This window comes from Anabrus simplex, chromosome 6 (assembly GCF_040414725.1).
Source record: "Anabrus simplex isolate iqAnaSimp1 chromosome 6, ASM4041472v1, whole genome shotgun sequence".
Taxonomy (NCBI): Eukaryota; Metazoa; Arthropoda; class Insecta; order Orthoptera; family Tettigoniidae; genus Anabrus; species Anabrus simplex.
Window position 1 is genome coordinate 252,738,958 of NC_090270.1, and position 16,969 is coordinate 252,755,926.

Sequence of the window (16,969 nt, forward strand, 5' to 3'; positions counted from 1 at the left end):
GTGAGGAACATTCCTACAGTACTTTCATTCGTAGTTTGCTTTACAGTACATAACAATAATCTTCTCCAAATATTCCACAGTCAGGCTGTGTCTTTTGTTTGTTAAAATCATTTTGAAAGCAGAAAAAGAGCGCTCCATACTCACGGATGTTAGAAGGGCATAGGAAAATTTACCTACATTTTTCAATTCAATTTCACTTGGTAAGTCTACCTTTTCCCCATCCATTACCTGATGTGTACTTTTCAGCACTGAATAACCTGGATTCTTCTGCAGTACACTAGACCACTTGTCTCTTATTTTATCCCCTTTGGGCCGATGACCTTCGATGTTAGGCCCCTTAAAACAATAAGCATCATCATCATCATCATCATCATCATCATCATCATCATCATTATCCCCTAAGCCCCTAGCACTTTGTATGTTATTCTCAGCTTCCTCAGTTACAGAAAATTGCTGTTTGAGACTGTTTCCTTTTTCCTCCATTTTTGTAATGGTGACTGGAAGAAATGAAAAATTTGCCTGAATATACGCAATGTCTCTCTGAACACTGGAACAATCATTTAACAGCTCTTTGCAGGCGACACACATGCAGAGTTGTCCGTTAAAGGCAAATTGTATATCACAGTCATGATTTCCTCAAGATGTTCTGCATAATACAGGGCAGCTCCCACCCAGGAACCCCAACGGGTGATGACTGGCTGTGGTGGAAGAGGAATAGAGGGGAGTTTCTCTCGAAAGATGGCTATTCTTGATCGAGCCTTACAGAACACTTTCTTCATTGTTGAAATGAGAGTATTTACTGCAGGAAACTCGGCCCTGACTGTTTCTGCGAGTATATGCAAGGCATGGGCCATGCAAGTAACAAGTAACATGAGTTAAAGAAGGATAGGAAGTTTTGAGGAGAGGTGCAGTGGCAATCATGTAGGAAGCAGCATTGGAGACAAGGAGGACTTAAGAATCATTAACACTCCCAGGATACAACAATTGCAACCCCTTGTTAATGAAGTATGCAATACTTTGGCTATTGACTTTCTCAAGCTGTTTAGAGCAAAGAAGGTGAGCGGTAGATGCCTGATTGGGTTCCAGTTTTCCTTCTATAAGGTTAGCAATGTACCTGCCCACAGAGTCGGTGGTTTCGTCCACACACAACCATATGCAAGACTCCCCAATATCCTCCCTGATTGACAAAATGACCTCATTGTAACAAATATCTAAATAGTTTTTCTTTAATGTAGATGATGATGGGATGTGCTGCTTGGTGTATTTCTGTAAAGAAAAATCTCTGAAAACCGGATTATGCACAGCATTCCAGGGGATATTTGCTGCAACTAGGGTTCTACACATATCAGCATAGAAACCATTATGGGTTGTATGAGATATAGTTTGTGTGAGAAGAGTCTGTCTAATGTTACTTTTCATGGCTGCTTTCGCTTTCTGACTGGCAGTAGCTGCATGCTGCTGAAGGTGGCATTTTTTCTCATGTGAAATCTAAAACACAATAAAGTGATGTCAATTAGAGACTAAGATAAGGAATAGAAAAGGTGAGGTATTGAATAAAATTTGTAATTTTGAACTATTTAAATTAAGTCATTATTACTCTTAAAGTTAATTAAGAACAAGAACACTACAGTCCCCGAAGGGCCTTGGCTTTCAATAACGGTTGCTGCCCAGCTCATGGCCTGCAGATATTGGGTGGCGTGTGGTCAGCACGATACATCCATCAGCCGTATCGCATTGCCTCCGTGACCCCTGCCCACTGTAGCTTCTCAGTTGTCCTCATGATGCTGGGTCAACACCGTTCCAGACCTCATAGATTTCTAAATTATTGCCGGTACTGAAAATCAAACCCAGGTCGCCTGGACTAGGTCTCTACAATTAATTAGAGGAGCCAATATCAAAACCTTAGTTTTAGATTAGTATGAAATTTAAGATATATGCACATCCCTGGAAATTGTACAAGCCATTGTTGTATAAGCGCACTCTTAGATGATTTCGTTTTAGGCATGCTGAACTATATTCACTTAAACATATGTTCTTTCACCGGCGACTTGACACAGTATGTCCCTTCATACTACCTGCTCCTTGTTCTTCCTAGATAATCCTCCCCCTCACCCCGTCACTTGACACACTACGTCCTTTACTACCTGCTCGTTGTTCTTCTGAGCTAATCCTAATCCTCCACCTCCACCCTTCACTCAGCATTCGTTTGGTGACAGTTGTCTGGGAAGAGCACATTTCTGTGAAAACCCCACCCTCTGCTGTTCTGCTCGTTTCAGGGATGTCCATTGTGTGATTGTAAAAATTACAGTAGAGTTTTATTTTAAATGTAGAAAATAGGCAATTTTAGGCACTAAAATAGTAAAATAGGCTCTAAGGGTCCAAATAGGCATTTTAGGGCACTATAAAACTCTTAATGTAAGGGATTTATCGTGAAACGTCAACATTTTTTAAAAAAATCATGTTATTTCGTAAGGAACGAAATAGGCATTTGCCTTAAAATCCCAGGTCTACTTATGTATTTCCGTAGTTTAGTTATGCATCTGTGTCCACGATTCCATTGGCCGCCAGGTCACAGAACGATAGAATATTTCTTACTACTTCTGTAAATCGTATGAAGTCGCCTACATGTTCAGGATATAACCACATCAGATCCACACGTTTAAACCAATTTGGATGGAGATAGAATGTAATAGAAATATTGAATTGTGGTAGTAAGCACACGAATTGCTGCATGTAGCCTAATGCGGGGTGAGTTATTCCACTGGCAGTGGATTTATTCTAAACATTTCATTATCAAATGCATTCTTTTCTGCAGATTTTGGCTTTGTTTCTGCGAGCCTTCGTGAGTGAACCCGCTTCTATAAACTGTTCCATGCAACTCGAAAAATGGCTTCTTTCGTTCATACGTCTTTGGCCTTAATATCCTTAAAACAGGAACTAATGATGGTCTCATATATGTCTTCTCTACTTCTCTTACCTAGCTTAACCGAGACGTCATTTTATTGTGAATTTCATCATAAATATTCTTTCTTAACCTGACCGCTGTATCTATACAGATATTCTCCCAAGTGTTCGCCCGTGTTCGTATCGACAACCATTCACCTATTTTCGAATCAGATGGTCACGTGTCCACCCAGTGTGTTCGTATGAGAACAGAACAAAATGTTAAGAATATAGTTTATCAGCACAACTTAATTGTAGCTAAATGCCGCCGATGAGGTAGCATATTGTATGATATTTATGCTCCGCACGGTTCTACTTCTAAATTGACGTTTAGGCCGATTTTGGCTCTGCCTGCTGGTTTTGCATCGGAGCATAGACATCCAACCAATCCCAAGCTGCCATTCATATCGATTTATATCGGGAGAGCACGATCTCGAAACCTAGTTCAAGACCAAGGTATTGTAGTTGGTCTTGCCTGGTTGCCAAGTCTGATATTTACATTCTCCACGTGGTTAACCTATCTCGGTCGGTGTGTATGGTATTCGGTACGGTTGTGATCTTTGCATTTTCCTTCAGTAATGAGTGTGTTTTTCATATTAATCTGTATCTCTAGTATAGTACAGTGTAGCGTAGTTTACTGTTTAGTATAGCATACGTTAATACAATATAGGTTTAATTATTAATTAGCTGTGGTTTTATTTATGCCCGTGTATCAGTTTACTTAGTTCGCCGTTTTTACCATGTCACAGTGTAGACAAGTGGCAAGAAATCGAGAGGTGTGGGACAAGGCACGCCCTTGTGAAGTCAGCCCCGTGAAATTGTGTCCAACGTGCCCGAGTACTTTGAGAAAGAAAAGGAGAACGGTGCTAAATTGCTTCCTTTAACTTAAGCCGTACAGAGAACTGCCGACGCTACCGAAGTAAATACAGTAGTGGCAGTTGGAAAGGAGAAATACCACGCTGAGGAACAATCTCCCGGATCCTAAAGTTTGAAACGCCGTGTAAGAAAAGGAATAGGACCAAACCAGTGACGAACTTCGACAGTTTCCAGAAAGGTGCCATTCGTCGGCAGATTTGACTACTATCGTAGAAGAGACCACTCTACTCGTGCGAAACTGCGTGAGTGTGAAGGAAAACGAATTATTTAATTGAAACAAGACTTCACTGAATGCTGTGGTAAAGGAACTCTGATTCCGTTACAAGAAATTAAACGGTCGGCGAATGTTAATGGTGAGAAGTGTTATTTTGATGTGGCGCTGCCGGTTTTTAAGGGACGTCATGAAAGAAAATTTTGATTCGATTGTGTGGTTAGATTATACATGGATTAATGTAAACCGTACCGAAGGAAAATGCTGGACAGATGATTCTGTAAAAGGTACAAGGGCAGTGCCTATTGGAAAGGGGGGAAGAATTATTATGCTACATGCCGGTACCGCAAACGGATTTGTACGTAACTCTCTATATGTTCTGAGATCGAAGAAACCTGGCGATTACCACGAGGAGATGAATAATGTTAATTTTCAGAACTGGTTTGAATACACACTAATGAATAACCTGTCTGAAAATTGTACGGTAACAATGGACAATGCCCCTACCATTTCGTAATTCAGGACAAAGCTCCGACAGTGGCAGCAAAGAAGTCGATTCTTGCTGAGTGGTTTAGGAGGCACAACATTCCTGTGCGGGCGGACATGAAGAAAGGTGAGCTGTTGCGACTTGTGAAAAAAAAAAAAAAAAAAAAAAACAAGCCACAATTTCCAGTGTATGTCGTGGACGAAATTGCGAGACGTCATGGACATAAACTTATTCGACTTCCTCATTATCATTGCCATTTCAATGCAATAGAGATTTGGGCTCAGATTAAGGATTATGTTGCAACCAAAAATAAGCGTATTACTGTACCCGAGGTGGAAAACCTGTTAGCCGAAGCTGTGGCGAATGTCGGTTCCGATGACTGGAGGAAAGTTGTGCACAATACACGAAGATAAATACGTGAGGCGTGGGAAAAATGAAGGTGTAGTGGAGAACTCCGTCGAAAGTTTCATGGAGGCAGATTGTCGATAGTCTTGCATCTTTTAAAATACACGCAGTATAATGGAATAAATGCTGATCTTAGGCCTTGGAATATCGTAATGCAAGAATAAAAGGGTATTACGCGCGACGTTGCTCCGTATTTCCTGTCCAACTCCTCGTGGATTATTTCATTTATCTGTGTATCTTACTTCATTTCATCGCCGCCGGACCATTTTTAGGATAATTGATCTTAAGGGAACGAACTGATTTGCCTCGTATGAAAGGAACTGTGTGCAACTCGAGTACGTCCAGTTTTCGGGAGGGCAATTAGCTTTAATACTTACGCCAGGGCGAATGAAGTATGAAGTGGTGGAACTCGTGTAGTTCAGAGTTACCGTCCCAAGGGACCGACTCGTTGGCTGAACGGTCAGCGTACTGGCCTTCGGTTCAGTGTGTCCCGGGTTCGATTCCCGGCCGGGTCGGGGATTTTAACCTTAATTGGTTAATTCCAATGGCCCGGGGGCTGGGTGTATGTGTTGTCTTCATCATTTCATCCTCATCACGACGCGCAGGTCGCCTAGAGGTGTCAAATGGAAAGACCTGCACCTGGCGAGCCGAACCCGTCCTGGGATATCCTTGCACTAAAAGCCATACGGCATTTCATTTACCGTTCCAAGGCTGTACAGTACTAGTGGCAGTTGGTCTTAACCCGACTTCATAGCATATGCAACAGTTTGACCTGCGGCTTGTCTGTGCTAAACTGCTAGACTTTTGCACATTATTGGAATTCAGATTAATGCGCCTATAATTGGGAGGTCTATATAACTCACTGCTTTACTGTTTGCAGAAAGAGTGGTTTAAAAACATTGCAATTATTGTAAACGATCACCTCCTGTTGGAAGGAAACTTCTTGCTGCTTTGCAAGATGACCTGGACTTCAATTGTTGGTCAGCGATTGGTCAGTTGGACAGCTCTTGTTAATCATTGACTTACAGAAGGCAGACACATTGGATGCTCGATGCTTCCTTTGAAGCGGTTTAAGTAGCGATGTGCTTGAGCCCGACTTGAGCTGCTCGAACAGATGACGTCAGAGTTCGAACAGTTTCGAGCGTAGCTCGAGTTTTTTGGCGCGCGGCCCCCTAGCGGCTTATCATCAGCCAGAAACCTCAAGAAGGCTGTGTTAGTTTACTAAGCTAGGCGATACCGCCTCGATCTGTGTTTGCTGTGCAGTTCTATATATTTTGAGCATATATAGTCCCTTCAAATTGTATCTGCTATTTAGAGACAGCCAAAACCTGTGTATGAGCGACAATTCCTTGCAAATGCCTCCCCAGAATATATAGACCAGGGATGGTGAACCTATGCCACGCGTGTCACTAGGTGACACGCGGACACGATTTCGGTGGCACACCACATGAACATAATAATATTTTATGTATACGTCTCGTACCACAGACAATGCAATGTTTCACGTGTAAGAAATAAATATCGAAAATCTAAATACTAGTTCCATTCGGACGTGCAATATGGCAACACTGCTACACTGATACGTCCGAAAGTCAAGTGAAATAGTGTCGTTTTCTGGTGGTTTTGTATACGGACATCGCAAATATGTTTTCGGTGCCGAAAAGAACAGAAACTTAACAAAGGTGGTGACCATACTTTTCAAGAACTCTGGCCAAGGGAATTCGGACTGTTAGAAAGATGTATTGCCTGTGTTCGAAAACAGTTGTACCCCCACATTTAATGTAAAGCGCAATTTTGAGACTGATCATTGAAATGTTTGTTCCATTTCAAATGAAGAAAGAAGAGAGTTCGTTTCACAAAATATCCAACATTACACAAACAAACTAGTTATTTTGAACCATCTTTCCGACCAAGGAATAATATCAGTGCGGCTGTTTCTATCTGTCTCACTGCATAGTACAGCATGCATGTGAACCAGATTTTGACGGTGAGTTGTTGAAAGAAAGTTTCTTATTACCGTCCGACACATCATATGAAAACTTCCCTAACAAACAACTAATAATTAACAATATTAAAGGAATCCCAGCCAGCTGAACTGCTGACAAGGGTAGAATAATAAAAATGAGTGAAGAAGTTTCGGAGCAGTTGAAAGCTAATTTGGATAACTCCCACATATATGCAGGATTGTTTGATGAAAGCATGAATGTGACCTTACAAACAAGGATATCTGTTTTTTTTTTTAGATTTCCTTATGGAAATGTGATGAGGGAGAAATTACCTTAATTGTTGAGCGTGCAAACTACAACATGGGAAGATAATGAAGCTAATGGAGGAAGTGAAGTCAATTCGCAGTATTAGTACTTTAGATGTTTATATCTAATATTTTTTTACAATTTGTTTTACGTCGCACCGACACAGATAGGACTTGTAGCGACGATGGGATAGGCTTACGAGTGGGTAGGAAACCGCCGCGGCCCCACGGAACATGCAATCAAATGTATTTACAAGATATATTGCACCCGTTATGCAAATATGTATAATAAATAAATAATGACTCAGTAAATGAATAAATAAATAAATAACGTATTATGAAACATAATCGGGAAATTGAAAGGAAGTTGCGAGGGGGGGGGGGGGCGGTATGTAGGTTGTAGACATCCCTTAATGGAAATGGAAAACAACAAGTGGCACACTCAACAGATGAGAATAATAAACCAGAGTTAAAATGGCACACTAGTTGGAAAAGGTTCGCCATCCCTGATATAGACTGTCTCCAGAACTTCATTTGAATGTTCAGTACAAAGACGACGCGTCACAAGAAGTTGTTCTTACAATGTTGCGGCAACATTATTTGTATATTCGTGGTGCAGGGGGCAACGCGTCCGCCTGTCACCTGGCGGCCCCGGGTTCGATTCCCCGCCGGACCATGGGTTTTTAATTGTAATGATTGATATCCCTGGCCTGGGGAGTGGGTGTTTGTGTCGTCCTTAATGTTCCTTTCGTCACATAAAACACTCTACACTTCCGCCATTCCACTTTATGCGCAGGTTCATATTATATGGTACCAATTGGGGCAAAAGATCCACAAAGGTCGATGTCCCGACCAAATAGCATTAAAAAAAATATGCGCGAGTAATTTGTACCGCTGCAGGAACATACTTTTGTTACTATCCTCGACACTATTACACCCTGGCCAGAAGTCAAGAGGGGCATCAGAGATGGTGGGCGGGGAATAATCTTTATTATTATTATTATTATTATTATTATTATTATTGCTGTGTTCTTTTATTGGTAACTACTAGACAATTATTTACAATTTGCTTTTACCTCGCTCCGACACAGGTCCTATGGGATAGGAGAGGGCCAGACATGGGAAGGAAGAGGCCGTGGCTTCAATAAAGGTACAGCCCCAGCATTTGCCTGGTGTGAAGCTGGGTAACTACGGAAAACCATCTTCAGGGGTGCCGACAGTGGGGTTCGAGCCCACCATCTCCCAAATATTTGATGCTGGCCGCGCTTAAGTGACTGGAGCTACTGAGCGCGGTGTTATTATTATTATTATTATTATTATTATTATTATTATTATTATTATTATTATTATTATTATTATTATTCGTTCTTAGTTCGTTTACCCTCCAAGGTTGTTTTTTTTTCCTCGGACTCAGCGAGGGATCCCACCTCTACCGTCTTCAGGGCAGCTTGAGACTTTAGGTCGGGTGATACAACTAGGATGACTAGTACCTTGCCCAGGCGGCCTCACCTGCTCTGCTGAACAGGGGCCCTGTTGGGGGATGGGAATATTGGAAGGGATTGCCAAGGAAGATGGGAGGAAGCGCCCGTGGCCTTAGGTTAGCCACTATCCCGGCAACTGCCTTAAGAAGTACAGTACCGGTGAAAAGTTTAGGACCACATTAAAAAATCATGAAGTTCCACCTAGAACCTACAATTGTGCTACTAGACCTTCGTATTTTTTCCCCTGAGCTCTCGCATCTAATATGATATACATCCCCTGATTTAAGTGATTTACGCCAAGTTATGTGTAAGTTATACAATTTTAACGGTTGGAAAGTCACATCAGGAAGTCAACATTTATGGAAATATTATGAACTGTATCCTCTAATTGGTTTCAAGTATCACCACCAAGATTCTTTATTAGACTTAGCAATAGTTAGGGGTCATTTTAGTATAAATATAAAAATTCCGAAAAAATACGGCACGCATTTTTGTGCGTTTACTTTTTTTCAAACCAGCGCTAAAATAGTCGTTTTTTCCTTGTTCTTTTCATAGGTCTCTGTGTGATCTATCGGCATTAGAAATGTGTTCTTGGATGCCATCCGCAGAGTGAAAATGAAACTATCAGGGCAAATAAGTTTCACGGCGATAGCTCATCCTTAGACCTTGGGCCTTACATGACAAAGGCAAAAAAATCAACAATTTTGGTCCTGGTTCAAAAAAATTGAATACGCAAAAAACTGGTGCCACATATTTTCGGAATTTTTATATTTATACTAAAATGGCCCCACCTATTTCTAAGTCTACAAAAATTTCTTGTTCGTGATACTTGCAACCAATTAGAGTATTCCGTACATTATATTACCAAAATTTTTGGTGTGACGTTTCAAGAGTGAAAAATTCATAACATCTACAGTATTTGGACTAGCTCAATGAAATCAGGCAACATATATATCATATTAGATATGAGAGATCAGAAAGAAAATTAGAGAGGTCTAGTGGCACAATTTTAGGTTCTAGATGACATTTCGTGATTTCTTAATGTGGTCCTAAACTTTTGACCGGTACTGTAGTGGGAAACCACGGAAACTTACTTCGAGGATGGCTGAGATGGGAATCGAGCCCACCTCTACTCAGTTGGACCTCCCGAGACTGAGTGGACCCCGTTCCAGCCCTCGTACTCGTTTTCAAATTTCGTGGCATAGCCGGGAATCGACCCCGAGCCTACGGGGGTGGCAGCTAATCACACTAACCACTGCACCGCAGAGGCGGACTAATTATACCAATCGTCGAATAAACTGATGGTTTCATAACGTAATACTTATGCACGTAAAATAGGTATAAACTGTATACCTCAACAATAGAGTAACTTTGTAGACATTGTCCAGGCAGACATTCTGAGCCCTTCATCATTGTAATGTACGGTAGCGGCCGTCTACTGTGCTATTTATGAAAACAAAAGGAGCCTGTTAAGGATATTTTACCTGCATATGTCGACGTCGTTTTAGGTGGAGATGTCTCCCCCTCATTTGGAATTGTTTCATTCGACGAAGGATGAAGATTATGAATTTTTGTGTACCTCATCATCATCATCATCGTTGCCGTTTTTTAATATTTTACGGCAACATTTTACTCGTTTGTCTGGAAGCTCTTCGAAGTAGAGTCCATGACCTTTCTCTACCGGTCATTGCTCTGTCTGAAGTAATAACAAGTTCGTATGTTATATTATTAACAGTTATCAATTAGAAAATAACTCGTAGCATACGAAAAACATGTTAACTATCGGTGGTTGAAAGTAATGACTAACAACATCAAACCTGCAAAAGACAGGGTGCATTCAGATTTGTGAGCCAAAGTGGAGTTAGTCCACATGAGAAGCAGCGGTCAGGAAATCCGAATATGTAGTCTCGCTGACCAGGTGGCTCTAGTATCTGCAGGCCATCTATGTGGGCAGCAGTCGTCTTGGCATCCGATACCCTTCGGATATAAGGAGCAAGGCGTAATGAAGCTAGATCGTTTTTTTCCTTTCATTTACCGAGACTTTGTCGACTGCACACTGGAGGGAATATCGATCTTTAGAGATTTTAAAAAGAAAGTGATCAATCATGGGGGAGGGGTATAGACTATCTGAAAAGGATTTGGGTAAAACTTGAAGAAGTTTGTTCTCTGGGGGATTATACATTTAATTGTCTTTGATATAGATATTAGTGCCATCAAACGATTGGTATCCTAGTTTAATTTTTGACGCTTTTAAATGAGATAGGAGTTCGCAGTGGGTGGTCGTGACGTATCCTTGTGAGCTCTGGATGGGGGCATGAACTGGCGTTGCAGCAGCAGTCCGTTATAAGCTGGTGCATCAATTGTTATCTGAGCTCCACAGCTATTGTCATTGGAGACGTATTGTTCCTGTCTTAGATTAGATGGGTACGCAATCCATGGAATGTTCCTTGTTTGCTTCGAATCACATTTCTGAATGTGGATAGAAGTTATAAACTACCATTGATATTCGGAACGTATGCGACCTCGAACAGGTGCTGCTTTTGTATACTAAGAATACCACCAACATCGAAAATATTGATTAGAATAATTCGGGAATTCATTCATTGATCTACTGACATCTCCGCAGAAACCTTGTCATATTCCCGCGCAACTTGTTCATTGGTGAACGCCTCCCCAATCACGTTCCACCGGTCGTAGTATGACGTGTGCGTTTATGACGTAATATTCTGCCCCCCACCACCACACTCACGCACTCGTTTGTCTCCCTTCATTCCTCATGTCTCTTTTTCTCTGCATTTCTCCTCTTCCCTCCCTCTCTCTGTGCAGTGTTCGTTGGACGAAGACAGCAGACTCTTTTTTTAACCTTGTCCTGTGCTTGCATTTTGGAAGTGTTATGCTGCTTTTGGTAGTGCTTTAGAGGTTTTTTGTTGGCATCCCCGCAAGTGTTTTTAGGTTTGTCCTTCTGATCATGATTAACTGCTCGCTGAATACATTAAGAACACATTTTTGAGATCGTGAGTTGTTTGTAGGTTAGCTTAGTAGTTCACTGCTCTGCAGCAAGAGTGTAGTGGATGTGATGCGTTGTGCATGCGTGTGCGAACGTGGAAGTTACCGGTACGCATATTTGAATTCGATATATGGGTGTTGTGCTGCATCATGCATTGCCTGTGACGTGTATAAGTGTCGTTAGTATTACTCCTAGTATTAAAGAAATCACTCGCTGTTTCTGTTGCAAGGATAGTAAATAATAAATAGACTCAAAATATTTGTTTTAGTTTTCTCGACAGAAATACGGTAAGTCTGCTTTTGTCTTCGGTTATCAGATTTTTTTCTTCTTTTAAAACCGAGCGTGATTGTCTATTCTGGCTCGTTACACCCAGACAATAAGGGCACGGCACCATATTTTCTTTCCTCTACAGTGAAATTTGTGCGTGGAATTACGTGGTATGTATGGTCGTTTCCAAGAAAAGTGGTATGTATTAGAATCGTCTCCACGTGTTTCTATTTTACAATCAGCATCTCGATTTCGTATCCATGGTTACAATGCTCAGTTCGTATAAAGGAGATTTTCCTAATTAAAGGTATAATAAATTTGTAAATGGTCTAGTACGCGGCATGGGTGCTAATGTAGTGCACTTGTTATGGAATAAGTGCCTGTACAGTTCGGGTTCAGCAGAAGTGACACTATCTGAACTGTGTTTTGACTGCTTTCTAGTTTCCTGGTTGTACACTGAATTTTTTGTGGTAGTTACTTTTAAAAAAGCTCCTATGAGATTCCTGCCGTTTGATTTATTACTCTCCATTTTCTATGCTAACTGTAATTAGTAATGTGTTGTGGCGATATTCCACTATTTACATGCCAGTACATTGCCTAAGAAACTTTTTTTATTCTGTTGCAGTGGGCCAGCGAAGGTAGTCGTTAGTAACGTGCCACCGCATGTTCGCTTTGAGGATTTGGAGCCTTTGTTGACACCCTTCGGTGCCCTCCAGAACTGCGAAAAGCTCAATTCTCGTGATGGTACCACTCAGACTGTGCAGGTTGCTTATGAAACTCAAGAACAGGCTCAACAGTATGTATGATCAAATATATTTTTATTATAGTACTAGCCTTAACACATTGCAGAGCGGGTGCACTTCACCCCATGCACAGCCCTGTTCCCGGCCACATTCTAACTACCTCCAAGCTGGAGTGCATGCATTCAAGTAAACTGTCAGAACTTCACTAGCCTTTGAAGGACTACTGTGTTTTTACTGGTGGCCTTCCTTCCTGAATTGTCATTGAAATGCAGGTAGATTAGTATTTGTGCAAATCTATTTCGGCTCATAGTTTTGTTAAATATGGGGTTTCTCTTAGGGGATTGGTTGGCCAGTAATCGTTCGGACAGGATTTCTTCACGTGCCCTATCAGTGTACACACAGCAAATTTTTTAAATTTTCCTGCTAGTGACTAGTCCACTTGAGTGTTTTTGGGGATACATTATGAGTTTGTGAATTCTGCTCATAGTGTAAGTTTGTCTGTTCAACTTCATACTGAAAAAATCCTCACCAAACATAAGTCCTGCTACTTGTCCTATGTTTCCAGGAGCACCTTCAAAATCTTCTAGCCGAAGTTCACTGCTGTCCATAACCTAGTTGTAAGAAAACACTACATTATTTGCATTATTTAGAGTATTTACACCCATAACACAATTATCAGACTCGTTTTGCACCACGTGAGTTCTAATCTTTGCATACATTTCAGTTAGAAGAGATTTCATCATCGAACTGTTAAATATTCAGCATTACTTGGACATTCGGTGCCTCTATAAGAACATAATTCACAACTAATTTCATCCCTGCCTAAACATGTGCAGTCCCTGCGTGCTGCCATCTTGCAGACTGTATTGCTCTTTAAACTTTGTAAACATTTCACAACTAATTTCATCCCTGCCTAAACATGTGCAGTCCCTGCGTGCTGCCATCTTGCAGACTGTATTGCTCTTTAAACTTTGTAAACATTTTGCCAGGAAATGCAAAGAAAAAGCTATGATATGAAGAATAATCAAAACGAAATGAGACTATCGATGGTGTACAACCATACATAACAGCGTTCTATCACCCATGACCTTCAAATAGTTCTTGTATATCTCAAATGGTAGCACTAAACTTCAGTCTGCGCCTAACACAAGATATACCGGGCGAGTTGGCCGTGCGTGTAGAGGCGCGCGGCTGTGAGCTTGCATCCGGGAGATAGTAGGTTCGAATCCCACTATCGGCAGCCCTGAAAATGGTTTTCCGTGGTTTCCCATTTTCACACCAGGCAAATGCTGGGGCTGTACCTTAATTAAGGCCACGGCCACTTCCAACTCCTAGGCCTTTCCTATCCCATCGTCGCCATAAGACCTCTCTGTGTCGGTGCGACGTAAAGCCCCTACACAAGATAAATCGGGACTGGTCCCGCGACATTCGGCCAGGCAAACACGAGTTTACTCAGGGACCGGTCCACATTGTATTAACTTATGTTACTGTGCCAGTGGCTCCTTGCAGCTTTTTACTACTGTAAAATGCCTTACTTTGTAACATTTTGACTGGAATAGGATATTCACTTCATAATTTTTATAATGCCTTTTTACAAGTGCATAGATGTTGTAACCTTCTTTGGTGGCATTCACGATCAACAAATAGTAACTTTTATAATTAATATCATTCATTACGTCTCTTACATGGACTCCATGGTGATGCTTGTAAAAACTTGTGATGTTTGGAACATCACTGTATATTTTTAATTATTGAACTATATATTTAATTGATAAGATGTATATATTTAATCACTGATAGGTCATTTTTAAATTAATATATATATATATATGGTTTTTATCATCCATTTCAATCATTTCATTTCTTTGTATCGCGGCTATAACGTATTCTGAACGAACAAATTATTGGGTAAAGTATTTCAACATCACGCATATTTATAACTTGCAGTAAATTTTCCAATAGCCGTTGTGAGGTGACCAGAGTCAGCAGGCTAATTTCAGCGCAGTTCCAGGAAAAGTACGTCATCGAGGTTACGAGAGATATTACCCTCTCCACCTCATGAAGGGACAGTTGATACATTATTTACACCCACTTTTCAAACTCAGCTTCGAGACGCTTTATTTCAGCGGGAATGTTCAGCCTATGTGAATGAACGTAATGAAGCAACGTGATGGATCCACAGCAATACATTGGAGAAGGGATGAGACCTCGAATTTTACTGGACCATGTGATATGGCTGATGGAAGGAGACTTTTGAGCCGATATATACCAGTGACAAGGGCTGGAGAGGAGATTCGGACATTCAGACTTTCTCATTTATATTCTTATTCATACTCGTACTACGATTCTACGTCTACACATCGGAGAAGATTTTAACTTAGTTCACTTCGCATCTGAGTATATTCTACTCAAAAGTTACTCTCATTGGGACTTGTTATCTCAATGACGAGAGGTAGTCAACGGGAGACCGGCTTTGACTAGTATAGGGCAGGAGAACTCTTATTATGAATTTAGCTACGCGACTGTTCCGTAATACGGAAGAATACGAATGTATTCTCTCCATGAACATAACCCATGGTGGTTTTGCACTTAAAATTAGGACTCATGACGACTTTATGTAAGGAGTACAATAGGAAGTGTTAAAGACAGGAAATGTGGATGTAGGACTGGAATCCAACAACAGATGAGGCAGCCTGTACGAGAGATCCACCCATCTTCAGCTTCAAGACAACAGAGTCTACATATGGTGAGCTTATGGCATAAGTTACTGCAAGTCTTCGCGCAACAGTTCATTTTTAAAATTAATTTCATTTAATTTTTCTTTTGCTTCCGTAAGTTCAGATGTCATTAAAACGCCGTTACGTCACGTTTTTCATCTTAATAAATTGCTGTTCTAATTTGTATTTTATGAAATGAGTATTAATGATCCTTAAATTCCAAGTTAGTGTACTTAATGATTTGTGTTCCGTTCACCTCACCCCTGGGAGTTTTTTGAGTCTCATTACGCATTATTATTATTATTATTAATTATCTACTTTTGTTTTCAAGCCATAAGCTTGAAGACTGGCGCCCTTGGGATACTGTTTATGGAGAAACAATGACATATCATTTATTTATTTTAATATTAAAATGACCCGCCACGTTATAATTTCGTCATTCATCTGTGAGCCAAGTGGGTACGTCACAAACTCAGCTTTCCATAATCACAGGGCATAGGTCGTTGTAAATGTGAAAATGTTCATCTACTTTGTGGATAGGATCCTTATCATATCTGGACTTGATTTTGCTTGCAGGTGCCTATTATTGGCCTGTCATATTTGCCATTCATTCTACTGATGGGTAACGGAGTTATTAATCACAATGAGAAAACTTCACTATTAATTAACCTTTTAACTGCCATGTATTCTTGCCGAAGCGAGTCCTCCTGGCCAGGGTTTTTTTTTTTCCAAGGAAGAAGCACTTTCACAACTATTTTTAACAATGTCACTGGAATATAATTTTTAAAAAAATTGCCTGAAATATGTTGCTAGTGTCTTTGTGACACACTGACACAGATAGGTCTTACGACAACAATGGGATAGGAAAGGCCTAGGAGTTGGAAGGAAGTAGCCATGGCCTTATATAAGGTACAGTCCCAGCATTTTCCTGGTGTGAAAATGGGAAACCATGGAAAACCATCTTCAGGGCTGCCGACACTGGGATTCGAACCCACTGTCTCACGGATGCAAGCTCACAGCCGCGCAACACTAACCGAACAGCCATATCGCCCGGTGAAATATGTTGGATACAGGCTTAAAATACACTCAAGAACCATTAGCATACACTGAATGGTCTCTAGAAGTGCGTGAGTTCATGAAAATCCTTGATACAGGGTACAACACAAAGTCCAACACCATATTCACCACACATATATCTAGATGCTTTTCTGTTGTCTTCTGGTAGTTTGACTGCATACGACACACAGACTGGCTGTATTTCTTCAGTTTTTTACTTAATAGAGGCATTTCCTTTCTTTTTTGTTATACAGTGCTACAAGCATTTTTTTCCCTTGTGTAGCAGGTCAAATAAAGTTGGGCTCGTGTACCTGTCAACAAACAAGGAATGGCCCCTTCATAGGAAGGGATGTAGAGTGGTAAGAGCACTCCCTAACATACCTAAATTGAAAGTGTCCTCGATCTCAGTGCCTCTGCCAGTGTAAACAATTTAAGTCCGAAATATACCCTGTCTCAATATGTAATTCATCACATTCATTTGTAACGGAAGAGAAGCATGTTGGAGAATATTTTCATATCTATTTC

General features: G+C 40.8%; 1 protein-coding gene across 4 annotated transcripts in view; it reads left to right on the top strand.

The window, feature by feature from the left end:
- The window catches only part of Imp (IGF-II mRNA-binding protein), a 424,845-nt gene that overhangs the window by 290,801 nt on the left and 117,075 nt on the right, over window positions 1-16,969 (top strand). For 3 of the 4 annotated variants that reach the window (XM_067150361.2, XM_067150362.2, XM_067150363.2), the window contains one exon: window positions 12,554-12,724. In XM_067150361.2, coding sequence (XP_067006462.1) covers window positions 12,554-12,724 — 171 coding nt within the window. Of the gene's footprint in view, window positions 1-11,672; window positions 11,769-12,553; window positions 12,725-16,969 lie in introns of those variants that run through there. The other variant, XM_067150364.2, reaches the window with a different exon arrangement.